Here is a 16666-nt window from a genome sequence, read left to right as displayed (position 1 = left end):
GGTATGTTGCGTTAATAGTAATTGATAGTGGTTCAATATCCATCAATACATCTATTTTCAGTAAACAAACTTTCTTTCGCGGATAGCAAAATTCGATTTATTTTTCGTGGATTTTTTAATTAACGAAAAATATATTTCAATATCAGATAGGTTGATATTAATTCTCGGAGAAAAAACTTTCGTGAAATCACTTTCATTGCGAAACCGGCGAAGGTCAATCGTTAACAAAAGAAAGTTAGCTGTGAGTATATATAAGCACAAAAAAGTTTTAATAAAGCACAACTTAACTTTATTGGAAAGAACACATACTTCTACAAACATTCTATCATAATTGTGTAACAGAGGGTTATTAAATAAAACAATCATTCATTTTCTGAATTGATGTATTCACCAGTTTCAAACTAAACACCATATGGAGATAGCCAGTCACTTACTTCAAAGCGGGACGGTTGTCTTATTAAAAGGGGAACATACCTCTGATGGTGTCCCCGTTAAAATCTATATGGCTGATTAGGTAACCTTACTACAGAGACAAACCCCCTCCCCCCGCGAGAATAAAACTGTAAACATTATACTACCCAGTCACTCCATCGTTTTGGTCATTTGTCAAATTTCCTTAATTCAATGTTTGACGTTTGAATTCACACTACTTAAAAGATGATTAATTGCATTGACGAGACCTATGTATTGGATACCAACAGGTAAGTTATACATATTGTAAGATACGCCCTTCTCAGGTAATAATGACCCCGATAGGTCGGTGTACATTTTATCAGATATTGCTCACCTGGCCCCAAGATTTTAGCCAACCATAGATGATACAATTTAAGGAATCCCTTAACTAAAAAAAATCATAGGAAAGCATTACATATATTAAGATGGCTCCTTAACTTAGTGATTTTCTTTAATTCAAGTATTGGGGAATTGTTAAGTTAATTCCTTAAGGAACGTTCATGAAACTGGGCCCTGGTGTATCTCAAATGGAACGCGCTGTACCAGCAGAACTGTACCAGTGCAAGTGGTTCGTTTTCAGAAGCGTACCATTTGGATCCAAGATGGCGGATTCGATACTTTTCATCTGTCATCAACATGTTGTTTTTGTTGAAAACAAAATAATATGCCGAAACAAGTTATCACTTTTATATCCATTTAATTGTTAGCACTGGGAGAACTTGGCTTTTATATTCGGAGCGTATCTTTTATATGGGTGCCGCCATAATGGAAATACGTACATAGTTCTGGCCAATGGGAGCACCGTCTTTTGAAAGACAATAATTCATTTCTGTTGTGTTTCATTGTGATGGACGACGTTCGCTTTATTTATAGTGTCATCACGCTGAAATCTGCTTCATAAGATTATATCAAAATGACAACGGGCAATCCAAACGTTCTACTGTTTATGGCGAATGCATAATATAGACACCAAAATACAAGCGAAAAATACATTGAGACGAAACACAAAGATGTGTCTTCATTTGTATTACATCCATTCAAAAATAGAGAACTGGCCCTAATTTCTCGAAATAATTTTTAGTCAACTTTTAGTCGACTTAAATTTTCGTATAAGTTACAGAAGAAGAGAACCGAAGTTTTGACTCAAGTCTACACTTTTGTTTCGAGAAATCGGGGTCTGAGCAAATATATATGTCGCAAAAGTAGCTGTTTGAATGATAGTTGTGTGTGGGATATATAGACGACATACTATGTAGGGTTTCACGTCATCTAGATATATAGGGTCCATACAATACATATTTGTCCTTGACAACCTTATTTAATCTAGTATGATAGGGGCTTGTATAGATACAAGCCACACACGTGTATATTACGGTGGAAAACGAACTATAAATGTTCGTGTGTATATAGGAATGCCATTTGATACTGATGTCCTTTTAAAAGTAGTTTTATACATGTGTCGATGATTGTGTTCGGCCGGATTTGTAACAGCTGGATTGCTGTGGCCTAGCTCCAAGTGTGTTGTCGGTATGCCATTATCGCTTCCCGTTTGAGAAGTTTATATCTTGTCAACTCAAAGGGAACACGCTGTTTGTATTTGACCCATTTGCGACCTATTCTTCAGGTATGTCCTTCCGTCCTCGGCCGGCCCGTTATCTATTATTTCAGTATTTCAGTATTGGTGACACCTGCCATGCTAGTTTGTGCGATAAATTTCGAGCATGAAGCAGCTGTATAGATATTTCATTGCAATAGTTATAATATTTCTGTTCATGACTTCCGCGCTACATTTCATGCCCAAGGTGGTTAGGTTTGGACAAGGGACTGGCGCAAAGGTACGATGTCCATTGGTGCCATCGGAGCTAGGAGAGCAAGCTAAAAGTAACGATGACAGTGTCAGGAAGTGGCCTTCTTGGAGTTTTATTAGGAAACGAAGCCGGAAAACTTCATCGAAACTTCCGAATATATGGGACAACGATAGTGGTGAAGACAGAATCGTGTCACAAATGGAATTTACTCCAGATATTCAAGGAGACAAAAAAGTTCTGTGGGCAAGAACATCAGAGTTCAATGTCCCAGCAGGAGAATCTATATTTAGTAAATGTCCTGTAAAACACTGCACTATTGTGGAGGACGAAGACGCTCCGCGAATTGATGCCAAAATGTGGAACCAGCAGTTCTCATACTTGGATGTACAAAGGTTCAATCCAGCGAAGACAAAACCCGCGGAACAAGTGTGGATTATATATAACCTCGAGAGTCCCTTAGCAACACCTGATTATTATTTATTAGATAACTTATTCAACTGGACGGCATCATATAGGAGAGATTCAACAATTGTGACACCATATGAACGGTGGCGTCCAAAAGAGGCCGCGAAAATTTCTAAGAAAAAACGCAATTATGCAGCGGGCAAAAGTAGAAAAGTAGCAATATTTGTGTCTAACTGTGATACGACAAATGGTCGGATGAACTATGTACATGAATTACAGAAATATATAGACGTTCATGTATACGGGGCATGTGGAGACGGAAGTCATAATTGTGACAGGTTTGAAAACCAAACAGCTTGCATTGAAACATTGAAAAGACACTATAAGTTTTATTTAGCCTTCGAAAACTGCAATTGTCGACATTACATAACGGAAAAGTTTTTTGTTAATGCATTATCGTAAGTATTCTTTAGAAATTACATTGGCAATTGTTTTGATGGTTTATTTTTATCATTAAAACAGTATAGACATAATGAATATTTTGACAAATTGTAACTTCTTCAAAACAAATTGATAGCTATAGTCTGCTTCACAATACTGTCCCTTTATAGAACCGAAATACTCCAAATACACATAAACCAATCAGTTAGTTTAAGCATCTTGCGCAAGGCAAACCAAATGGTTTTTAATGTCGAAGAATTTCAAATGAATGCAAATCTGGTGAGGCAATTAATCCACCCAGTCAATTCTGGTCACAACTTTCCTTGACATGCGTAACGTAATCCACGTCGGATTACAATTTGTTTAATGCGCCAACATTACCATTATAGAATGACACGTGACTATATATATATATTTTCGTGTTAGCGCGTTTACCACTGTAATCAAATTATCTCGGATTACGAATTGTTGTCCCGACTCAAAAATGCTTGATATTCGCGATCATCGTGTCGGATTATATGAAGACCGATTACAGAGACAATGTGGGCATGTCACTAGCAATTTTTATCCTCGTTGGAGCTTTGTCTGATAAAGAACATTGTGATCTGGCATAAACTTGATTACATATACAGATAGACATGCGTGACCTTTGAACGCGTACGTACACAGTTACTAAGCTCCTGAAGAGATAGTACACTATACTAGGAAGCAGCTGACGTAATACTTCTGTTGATCAGGTTCCATGTGTAAGAAACACATTGTTGTTTTATATATTTATCTTGCGTATTACAATCCATAACATAAATAAGGACATCTACAGACGTGATTCACAGTATCTTATACTTTTTCATATTGGAATTAGGTCAGATCTAAATAGGAACAAGTAACTGTGACTTGTTTGATATAGTACAGTATACAAAATCGTCAATCCTGATATGTTGTTTAACTGAACATCCTGGATAATTGCATCCTCGATATTCCAGGGGTTCCGATCACTTACGATCTCTACACCCCTGGACTATCTCATAGTGAAATTGAAGGCAGCTCAGCTGAAAACATTTGACCAATCACAGGCCAGCAAAGATTTCCTTTGAAGACTACAGAGAGAGCGACGCCTAACATCAGAGTCACACAGTCAACCACAGTGTACCGTTATACGGTTCTTTTGATGTACATCAAAGGACTAAATTACCTGTTCTTTCCAGTTGCCTCCAGTTTTACTATGAGATAGTCCAGGGGTGTAGAGATCGTAAGTGATCGGAACCCCTGGAGTATCGAGGATGGGATAATTGATGACAAAGAGTATTATGTTCAGATTAACGTGTCTTTTTATGTTTTTGCTATTGTTTTTTTTCTTATGCTGATGTTGTTTCTGTTGTTTTCATCATAAGACCTTAGTGATTCATGATTTACAGTACTACACGTGTAACTATTATTAATACTTTGAATGGGATTCGAAAAGAGCATAATTCTATTTATCATATTATGTTTGTCCACATTGTGAACATGGGAATGCAACTTCTAATAATAAAACATATTTTATATTTAATTAATCATTTCATCGCATCAGCTTCATAAACATAGATAAATATCAAAATAGATTCGCTCACTATCATTCACCGTAAATGATAAATATCTAAATAGGCTCGCTCACTATCATTCACCGTCAACGATCAATATCAAAATAGACTCGCTCAATATCATTCACCATTAATGTTGAATATCAAAATAGACTCGCTCACTATCATTCACCGTAAACGATCAATATCAAAATAGACTCGCTCACTATCATTCACCGTAAACGATCAATATCAAAATAGACTCGCTCACTATCATTCACCGTAAACGATCAATATCAAAATAGACTCGCTCACTATCATTCACCGTAAACGATCAATATCAAAATAGACTCGCTCACTATCATTCACCGTAAACGATCAATATCAAAATAGACTCGCTCACTATCATTCACCGTAAACGATCAATATCAAAATAGACTCGCTCACTATCATTCACCGTAAACGATCAATATCAAAATAGACTCGCTCAATATCATTCACCATTAATGTTGAATATCAAAATAGACTCGCTCACTATCATTCACCGTAAACGATCAATATCAAAATAGACTCGCTCAATATCATTCACCATTAATGTTGAATATCAAAATAGACTCGCTCACTATCATTCACCGTAAACGATCAATATCAAAATAGACTCGCTCACTATCATTCACCGTAAACGATCAATATCAAAATAGACTCGCTCACTATCATTCACCGTAAACGATCAATATCAAAATAGACTCGCTCACTATCATTCACCGTAAACGATCAATATCAAAATAGACTCGCTCAATATCATTCACCATTAATGTTGAATATCAAAATAGACTCGCTCACTATCATTCACCGTCAACGATCAATATCAAAATAAACTCGCTCAATATCATTCATCGTCAACGATCAATATCAAAATAGACTCGCTCACTATGATTCACCGTAAACGATCAATATCAAAATAGACTCTCTCACTATCATTCACCGTAAACGATCAATATCAAAATAGACTCTCTCACTATCATTCACCGTAAACAATCAATATCAAAATAGACTCGCTCAATATCATTCTCCATGAACGATCAATATCATTAAATACGTATATGCAAAACGAACCCGCTGAAACCCTCGTCACCTTATGGCTTTTAAGTGAAGAATCTGATATAATGCTTCGCTGCTTTTAACTATAAAACATATTTACAATATCATTTCCCCATCAGTTTTATGAATGAATAGACAGATACTGAAATATACTTACTCAGTATCATTAACCATGAACGATCAATATCACATTGGTATCATTTCAATCACTATTTTATACATATGTTACAAAACGGACCCACTACAATTATCACCATATGGTTTTGACCATCGGCAGAGAAAATGATATGAGGCTCCGCTACTTTTAGCTATGAAACTTATTCAAAATATAATTTATCCCATTAGGTTTACAATATTTAGGCCCTTGACCAATATTGAAATATACTCACTCAATATTATTCAACGTGACCGATCAATATAATTAAATCTTATCATTACAATCACCATTTTTATACGTATGACACAAAACGAACCCACTGAAATCCTCACCTGATGGCTTTTCCCATCCGTAGTGAACATGATATATGAGGCTGTAAATATAGATAGCACTTACCATGCCATCTGTCACGATTTAAACATCGTTTAACACGTCAGTGTATATTATATGTCAATTATTTGACCTAGAATAAAAAACCACAATTTGTTTTTTTGTTTTGTTTAGTTATAATAGTTTTGTTTTGACATTTTAATGTTTGGTCCAAAATGAATCTGACTATCGATATGTGTTAACTTAAATAAACAAATATTCTTGATGGGTCCTTCATTTACAAATTAGGAAATGATGTATTTTTAACTGAATGGAATGAGGGCAGCATTATCGTATTTTTTGGTTTTCTTACAATTAATTAGTATTATATAGTTTTTTTTCTGAGATGAAAGATAAAAGATTAAAAGGTTGTTGTAAAATCTTAACTCCTCTAGTAACGATTGTGAGCTGTCTGATATGGGGAATTAAAATCCCGCCGCTTATCATCAGCACGTTTGTGAGTTGTCTGTCCTACTGCTTGTTATATCGGAGAGTATATCCGATCGACATTGTCAATAAAGACTTTGTCATTTAAAGATAACATGTCGTCAATGTACCTTAGCTTAGGTAAAACTGAAGGGCCTTGTTTCTGCTACCTGTTCTGATAAGCACAATGGTATGGAAACAAATAGAAGTCAGTCGACTGAGGGGCACGTTGTGAAAATTATTTCACAGTACATGTATGTGGACATGTGGTGGATCTAGAAATTCGTATGGAAACAAATAGAAGTCAGTCGACTGAGGGGCACGTTGTGAAAATTATTTCACAGTACATGTATGTGGACATGTGGTGGATCTAGAAATTCGTATGGAAACAAATAGATGTCAGCCGACTGAGGGTGCTTAACCTATTACACGTAGTATTTGTCTGTTGCTATGGGATGGGTCTAGGTCTTATCATGAAAAAAGTCAGAAACTGGCTTAATTAGGACACACGTTTTGAAACTGTTTTACAGTACTAGTATTTGTCTGCTGACATTGGGTGGATCTAGGTCTATATATGATAAGTACTAGTATACAATAGTCGTACACATTGGAGTTTTGTGAAGGTCAAGTACTCGTTAAACGTCATGTAAGTGTTTTTACAGCGAATTTAAAAATCTTTGAAAATAGAGATTTAAAGAATTTTTGACATAAGTACCGGATGGCAGTGGTTTTTGATAATTACAAGTGTTTGTTTATATTTTTCAGATCTGACGTCATCCCGGTTGTCATGGGAGCACATCCGGACGACTATAGGGCCGTAGCCCCACCACAGTCCTTTATACACGTGGAGGATTTCAACTCACCTCAAGATTTAGCAAACTATTTACATAAATTAGATAAAAATGATGACCTTTACAACGAATATTTTCAATGGAAAGGAACGGGATCTTTTATTGACACTAAATTTTGGTGTAGACTATGTGCCTTACTGAATGACCCCGATAAACCTAGCGTTGTTGTGGAGAGTTTAAGTGCATGGTGGAGACCGCCCGGTATTTGTTTACGGAAGGACCAAAAATGGAGAGACTCGTACTAACCCTATAGCTTAGTTATGTAATGGACAAAATCAAATCTGAAGGGACATTTCTCATCGAACTACACCATCTCAGATACATTCGGTAAACAGATAATACAAGATTGGTTTGGTTAAAACTCTTGTTAGGTCGTCTTCGATACTCCAGGAGTTATTATCACTGACGTTATAACTACCCCTGGACTTTCTCATTGTAAAACTGAATGGTCCAGAAGAAATACACTGACCAATCACAGGTCTAGATCTGCAGAGACTTTATTTAAAAATAACAGAAAGTGTGGTGCCCAACTTCAAAGCAACACGTTTTACAATTCTTTGACGTACGTACATGTACATCAAATGATGAAACTATCTGTGTCTGCGGCCTCAAATTTTACTATGAGATAGTTAGTGGTGATAGTAATGTCAGTGATAATAACCCCTATATTATACTTGATAGTAAAGGAAATCGCTATACACTAATTTTCTTTTCCAGTATTGAATAAGTCTATGTTGGACTTTTGACGTTTCTGTAAAAAAACATGTTAAACACAGACTTCCGAAAAGTGGTGAGCATAAGGCAAATTAAATCACATTAAGGATTGCTAACATGCTGTGTATACAACGGCTATATAAATAGGATTTAAATTTTGAAACAATCGCCTTAACCATTTATTTTATTTTTGAATGGGAATGTATTTATATATTTATGATTATTTAAACAACAATTGGTTATTTTGGACTGATGTAAATCTCAGATTGCGTGATTGGTCAGCTTTTGCTTGCAATCATTTACGTATGTCGTCAAACATTATACACAATTAATTAACTTATTTTCTATGTAATACTATGCTTCATTACTTAAATCTGATCATTCTGCTAAAAACAAAAATGGCCGTACTCAATTGAGGAACATCAAATAAAGGATCATATTTCTTAATAAATTATATATCGTAAATTTTATTTTTAATTAAAACTCCATTAAATACTTTTTTAATCGCATTGTTAGCTTTAAAACACTATTAGTTAGGATGGCTGCAATTAAACGTATAGGTTAGGTCAGCGCAAACCTAACTTCATTTGGTGTACACAAAAAAAACCTGCTTAAATTATCTATAATTTTAAACTTTCCATTTCTTTTTCTACATTTGAAAATGACAAAGGCCAATGTTGTGTCAAATAACAAATCATCGTCAATTTTGATAAATTGATAATGTTTCATTCAATTGGTTTTATTGATTTCAGATTATAGTTAGTCTACCTCAAACAGTAATTGGATGCAAATCAAAAAACAGTTTTTCCTTAATGATCCCATCATACATTGAATTAACATTTATTTTACAAGTGTTAATTCTATAGTATATATAAAGGCAACAAACCAATACGCATCTCTATAACTACATGTATATCATTTAGGCAGCATTATTTAGTTCTTTATTGTCTCTATGAATCGTCCTCTATTTTAACTCCGGAATAATCTGCCTGACCATTTCGGCTTTCCGATGTGTTTTATTCCCTCCAACATACAAGACTTTTTCCTTTCGGTTTATTAGATTTGAAATACAATCTCAAAGACTATAAGATGATACTTTGATTTGCAGCATTAAAGATGCTCCACCGGCGACAAAGCATAAATGATATTCAGCATTTGAACAATAATTGGTGTTTAATCGTGTATATATATGTCTAATTAACACACACAAAAAAATAATTTAATCAGTACGGGATGCAATTTAAAAAAATATTTTTAACTTGAAATAAATTAAAAGCTCAAACTTTTCAATTGTGGTAATGGTGTGAATGAAGTAAGTTTTGTAACTGAAGAAAAGTAAGAAGAAAAATACTAAATCGTCTGCTCCTGTTTTTGATAGAGAAAAAAATATCATTTGTCAGCGGCGGGGCATCTTTAAGTATTAGATACGCCATACAGACTTATTCAACAGTACTGTTGGTAATACCAAATGCATTTATCATTTGAACATTCTGGTGTTAAAGTTAAAACTATTTTGTTGATCTCTTTCTCTCCCATTCTTTTACTTGATCAATGTTACTGTAGTGTTACGTAGAACTGTGGAATAGTCTTTTAGATTAGCTGTGAGATAGACAGTAACTATATTACACAGGAAAAGGTAACTATCCCACAGTAGTAGGTGATAATGATAGACTTTGTACACCTCAAGCAATAACAACAAGTGACGCCACAGCCATGTTCTTAAACGTCTTTACCATTATATTTGTCAATGATCATGACGTAGGTTAAAATGCGTGATACCAATTTAATCAACACGTTGAATTGGTGTATTCAAACGTTGTTTTAGTTAGGTATGTGAAAAAGTGCCATAATTTAATTTCGTATTGAAAAAAAAATTAAATTGAAATAAATCTAGACATTTATTGAGATAGTGTTGAGTAAATTGAATATAAGGATTAATAGATATTTTCGTGTAATAGAGCTATATATAAAATCGATAATGAACATTTTAAGCATACTTTCATTGAAAAAAACGCCTTTCGAATTGGTGTATGACGAGAGTCACTCTAATGTTTTGTAATCTGTTATTTTAGCTCACGTGACGCTTCCCAAATAGGAACACATTTTGAAAATAATTATAAAAAAATTCTTACTTGTGCTTGAATCCATATTTTTTTTTCAAATAGATGCCTTTATTTTAAGTTTCATGATTTCTTTACTTAACAGCATTGCATATATTTATAAATACAGAGCTTTGATGCATGCTCAGTCCAGTCCTGTGTTTCAGCAGGTTTGAGTACCCAAAATGGAACACCTCCTAAATAAAGTTGATTAATAATTGCCCAGGCATGATGAAAAATGTTTGAATACATGTACATTGAAAGAAAGTTAAAACATTTTTAGTTTATTCAAATCACATATCTTTAAATATATTTCATTCAGCAATTGTTTTTCTTATTTTAAAATGTATGGTGGTTTTAGGGTTGTCGCACGACGTCGTTTCTCGGAGGGTTTTTTTTCTTCGAAATTTCATTATTTTCATTTTTAAATACAGTTAATTAGCAACTGGAAAGAAAATGACATATTAAAATTTTCACAGTTATTAGTCAACCTCAATTTTTGTTCTGGACTGTTATTGTTAGTTTAGATTGAAAAAATGTATCATATATTTTAAAAGTGTTCCATTTTGGGTAGCGTTCCAAATTGGGTAGCGTCACTTTACATTTATATTTGTAATATATATGTATATATTTATCAAAGTTACATTAAATCATTTAATATGCCGAATAGCGAAAATACTTCAAAGTTACAGTCCAATTTATTTGAAGACAGGGCCAAACTTAAATATCTCGTTTTTTGCGCTCATTTTTCATTTTCCGCAAAACACATTTAACTGTATTTGTACTTTCGTTGAGTTGTATAAGTAATGGGCTTTGCGTTTATGCAACGATTATCGTGTAGCGTCAAGTTATTCCAATATATAAATGAATTCAAAATAATCAATGAGTAGTTTTACTTCATTCATTCTCCACAAAATGCACATTGAGGTTCTTCTAATCCACTGACTAGACCAGTCCATTATGAAGTTTCAGTGATTAAAAAATTAACCTGCATGTTACTTAAACAAGATTTCAGTGTAAACAAGCAGGATCCCATTTCAAAAAGACCATGCGTTCCCCATGCATAGTTCTATATTGTTGATTGTTTACAGTATAAAGCTTTGCACGACATAAAAACTACAGTTATCAAACTGTTTTGAACATCCCGGTTAGGCAACATTTGCTTTTAGTTTCGTTTTGCTGAATTTGTTCGAAAGAGAAAAAATAGATAAATAAAAAATAGATTTAAGAATTAATAAATATTTCAATAAAAACAAAACATTTTGACGAGTGACTTCGTATTTGGAATTACCGATTAGAACTTCTTTTCGTTGTTGCTAATTAATGAACCATGGCTATTACATTTGTATAACCAAATGATTTATTTTATACATAATTGAAAGCGAGTTGAATCATCAGATATACATGAATATTTCTACCCACGAAAGAAATCATATTCAAGTTTCAAACCATGAAAGAAAGTACTCGCGAATATGTAACGTTATACAGTAACACTGAATGAGAACGAACGACGTCTGAATTCATTGTCAACATAAAAACACAATCATGTTCTGAGTAGCTGACTAGATCCGCATGCGAATAACAAACTCTTTATTTGTTCAATCGCAGAATGTCTATACATGTATATCATAGCGAACTTCAAAGGCAGTGTTGTTTGTTAAGATGAGTACATCAAGGCCTGTGTAAAGTGTCTGACCCCTGACCCTGACCTCTGACCCCTGTACTTCCTCGTTCTGATAAAAGCATGTTTAACGTACGTGTCTGTATGCATGAACATGAATATGGACATGATGATTAGTTTATGTGAATTCGGATGTGGGCACTATTGAGAGGAGAGTGTCAAATTATTCGGTGGCGCAGTGGTTTAGGTCCAAAATGTTTTCACTAGTTTTTGCGAGTTCAAAACCCATCTGGAGCAGCCGTTAGGTAGTGACTGCACTAATTCTGTTTCAAACATCATAAATAGGTTTCTCTATGGCCTTCGATTTGAAAGTTGTATTTTGGGACCGATCTGTCAACAAAGATGGCCGACAGGCCGCCATCTCGGATTTTGATTACTGAAGTTTGAAAAACAGACAAAAGATCCCTCTTTTTATTTTCAAACATATATTCTTTTGTGAGTACCAAGATCCCTCTGGGATCTCTTGTTTTCGTTTCCGACGACCTCCTATGCATGACACGTCCTTAAAAGACCTTGGTCATTTATAGGACATTAAACATCATTATTAATATCAGATTAGACATACGTCTCTATACAGTGTGTAATCATATAACAATGAAAACATGGTGACAGGTTTAACTAGAAACGGAAATTAATGGTTAGTTATTGTATTTGAAAAAATCAAAAAAATATGTGAATGTAAAAGCATAAGCGTATCATAATATTTCTGAAATAAATGCTTTTAATATGAATCGTCACCTTTAAGTAAGGAATTATTGTCAAAGAAGTAGGCATCTCATTTTTAATTTTTAATGAATAATGATAATAAAAGAGTCTGAAGTCATCTCAGAAAAAACCCACTTCTCATAAAAAGCTATTTATCTATCACTTAAAGGGACAATTTAGACAAAGAATACATAAGAATTTGCACATTTACCGGACAAAAAGCTGCTGAAAATCTGAAAATAAAAATGAGATGAACGTGACTCTACCCAAATTGGTAAACTTTTTAAAGAAAATCGTTGAGATTTTTCGAACGTATGTTGAATCCAGATTTTTCTTTCATCATTCCACAAATAGATGCCTCCACGTTCAATTTTATGATTTGTTTACGTGTTATTTGTTTGATTTGGTTACTAAATGTCTAGACATGATAAAAAATGCTTAAATTCATTTAAGGAAAGTTCAAACATTTTTTTATTTTATTTAAGTCATATACCTGCCAAAAATATCTCATTCAGCAATTGATTTCTGTGTTTTAAAATATATGGTGTTTTAGGGTTGTTACATGACGTCATTTCCCGGATTTTATCACAATTTCAATATTTTCATGTTTAAAAAGAGATAATAAGCAACAGAAAAAAATAATATGACATGTTAAAATTGCCACAGTTACTGTTAAACACTTTGATTTTTGTTCAGGACAATTATTGTCAGTTTTGGTTGAATATGAAAATTCTGCTCCATATGATATATATTAAAAGTGTACCGATTTGGGTAGCGTACCAATTTGGATAGCTTTACCTTAGTTGGTTTTACTGTGATATGCCAGAAAAACCCACTGTGGTGAAATGTGTGTGAAATGTTCAAATTCACTCGCTGCCCGCCATTGCACATTGTGGACTTTGTATAGCGAAGTCTGGCCCTTGCTATTGGGGTAAAGAAACTTTTGTTTAGAACAACTCAAATCGCTTTTACAGTAGTGTGTTAAATGTAAGCCTCACTTAATCAATTGCCCGTTTGTATAGCTTCGAAATTTCGATTTTTATGAATAGTTAATAGTGAAATGGAAAAATATACAATTTTAACATTTTCAAATTAGTTTTATTACCTCGAGTAAGTAGTTCTTTTAACTCAAAAGAGTAAAAGAAAGAAGAAAAAATAAACCTTCCTCTCTTTGGTACTTTCTGATGACCGTATACATCATAAAAGTTATCGAAAAGTTACATACGAAACATTAGCTGGTTGTGTTATAAATCTCAGACTGTGATGACATTTCAGTGGATGATACTGTCTGTGACCTTAAGGATTAGAATATACGTGTATACGCACTAATAGTGTTAAAAAGCAGTAAACGTCATCGCTAGGTGTCGCTGTCATTTGAGTTCTCACCCATGATATTACCAGACCTATACTACGCTTTCGCTCGTCTAGGCCTCTTATCATGCAGTCTGGAGTCCAAACTTCTCGAAGTTTAGACTTACATTTTTTTAACCAATAAAATATGACGTTACAAAAGGTTACGGCAGTAATCATTGGCTAAACCGAAATTAAAGTTGAAGATTCGTTCATTACTCTGGAGTTTGGTATCAAGCAAAACGGTGAAGAATCGAGAACAACCTTTTTGGTATTAAGGTATAGATATTTTTGCAGGTGACCACTTCGTTGCGTTTACTATATTCAGTTTTGAATTTGTTAATTTAAGTGATGGAGATAAGCCGAAAACTGTACAATATTTGAGAGAGAGAACTGTGTCGAGGCCCGTAAGAGCAGTTATTAATTGTTACATATCATACCTTTCCAAAGTACAACCCAAGAAACCTCTTAATAATACATGTATTAGCTCAATATTGGAGAGGGAGAATAAATATGAAATAAAATCTATATTTGTGACTAACACAATTGCACATATGAAATCATCTCTTATTTGTTCAGTTAATGAACAGTTTAAAACAATGTGACTAACAATATCAGTGTAAAAGTGTCCACAAAAGTGACATAATATTACAGAATTTTCTAAACGTACAGAGACAATCATTTTAATAAAATATCTGACATTTTCAAGGCAATTTGGATGACGTAGAGCTGGTTTCCAAAGGTAATGGGGTTTTAGACAATTATGTAAAGTGATGATAAGATCGTGTGAATTCTGCGTCATTATCAATTTCTGGGCATTTGTTTCATACATAGCAACAGATTTGTGGACTGGTACCAACAATATCTAGAAGGAAAAGATCCATCATCATATAAGACACATTCATATAAGTTGTACTTCTAAAGTATTTTGGTAATATCTGGAATAAAAACCTACGCAGTTACATTATTAAAAAAATATCTATCATTGAAAATTTGAAAATTCGAAAAAGTCTTCATGAACGGAATGCATGAAGCATGCTTTTGGGTTAGACAAATATCTTTGAATTCACCTTCACCATGTCCACCGACAGTGATGGAGTGATATTACTTTCTCAATTCAAACTATGTAATAAGGTGGTTTTAGTGACTTTTATTACTAAAAAGATATTTCTTTCCATTTTCTGATGTGGTAAAGAAATGGTATATGAAATTAGACTTGCAATTTAGGCATTCTTTTGAAAGCGTCTTGCTAAAATATAACAGTGATTTCCAGGCCTGTTCAAAACAGTGGGTGCCCCCAGAACTTTCATTGACTTTGAAGGATTTGAAAATTTTGACCTCTCTAAGAACAATCTTTGATTTATTGGGAAAATACTAAATCATTATGAACACATGTATCTTCATACCATGAGTAATCTCATTCAACATGGCAATTGGATTTAGATGAAATTCTAAAATATTGTTGAAGCAATATTAAAATAGTTATAAAACTACAGTGCAGATGATTTGGGAAAAAGGCAAAGATGGTCTACAAAAACAAAATGGTTTGAGAAAGCAGAAATTGGAGTTAATGCTGTAGAAAAGTGTTGAAGGTTGAATTCATAATAAGGAGGAAAATCCTCGATCTGGGATATATACAGAAATTCTGTGGATGTGTTTGATTATGTATCATTAGAGGATTAATTTATCTTCATATTCATTGTGTGGAATTTATTCGCAGTTTGGATTGAAAAATAACGGAAAATATGAAAATATTCCGGCAGGTTGTGTGTTGTGTGTAAACATAATAATGGGATTATGCCCGGAGACATATACTCACCCGTATTGTGTAATTCTCCCACAAGTTAACTTTTATTCTTTTATAAGTGACTGTCTGATGGTAGAGTCACATATAAGACAGTAAAAGGTAACATACAGGACAGTTACAAGTAATGGTCCGATAATCCGGGGGTATAGTGCAAAAACAACAACAGATGACATCACAACTATGTTTTAATGAGTGTTAAACAAGTTTGTGTCAATAATATGGCTTTGGAGCTGTGAGCAATTTTCAGATTTTGAGTACATCAAACTGTTGCCCGGTCTTTAGTCCTTATCTGTCAACACATGTGTTTAAAACATATCGTTGCGCAATACCATCGACTGGTCGACATTAACACAGGTCTGATGAGTATGTAGCTGTCGTCATAGAAACCCCTGGCACAAGTACTAATTGATTTTTTTAATTAACCATTTCAATTCAATTCAATATTACATGTACTTTGACTTATCAGTTTAAGTTACTAAAGCATGCTATTTTGATAAGTTTTAGAGTGTTTTTTCCCTTTATGTCTTAAGAACTAACAATTTGAACATACAAGACTTTACAAAATAGTTTGTCTTAAAAAATCGCTTTCTTTTTAATTTTAGAAATGTATCACATAAAAGTATGAAATACAAATCATCTTTATTATCTGTATTGTCACCATTTACATACCTATCCTTTTCAAACTGATGAATATGTTTCAGAATGTTAACTGATTGATCTCCATTTTTATATTGCTACTT

General features: G+C 33.8%; 1 protein-coding gene across 1 annotated transcript; it reads left to right on the top strand.

The window, feature by feature from the left end:
• Positions 1–2087: 2087 nt before the first annotated feature.
• Positions 2088–9035, top strand: LOC138306879 (glycoprotein 3-alpha-L-fucosyltransferase A-like). Its single transcript, XM_069247397.1, has 2 exons — positions 2088–3124; positions 7485–9035. Exons 1-2 carry the CDS (start codon positions 2175–2177, stop codon positions 7813–7815), a joined length of 1281 nt encoding a protein of 426 aa, XP_069103498.1. The 5' UTR covers positions 2088–2174; the 3' UTR covers positions 7816–9035.
• The last annotated feature ends 7631 nt before the right edge of the window (positions 9036–16666 follow it).

The sequence above is a fragment of the Argopecten irradians genome, chromosome 14 (assembly GCF_041381155.1).
Source record: "Argopecten irradians isolate NY chromosome 14, Ai_NY, whole genome shotgun sequence".
Lineage (NCBI taxonomy): Eukaryota > Metazoa > Mollusca > Bivalvia > Pectinida > Pectinidae > Argopecten > Argopecten irradians.
This window is presented reverse-complemented; position numbering and strand designations above follow the sequence as displayed.

Coding starts and splice junctions, on each gene's coding strand:
- LOC138306879 (XM_069247397.1), top strand. CDS start 2,175: ATGAAGCAGCTGTATAGATATTTCATTGCAATAGTTATAATATTTCTG. Junction 3,125..7,484: donor TTTTTTGTTAATGCATTATC/GTAAGTATTCTT, acceptor TATATTTTTCAG/ATCTGACGTCATCCCGGTTG.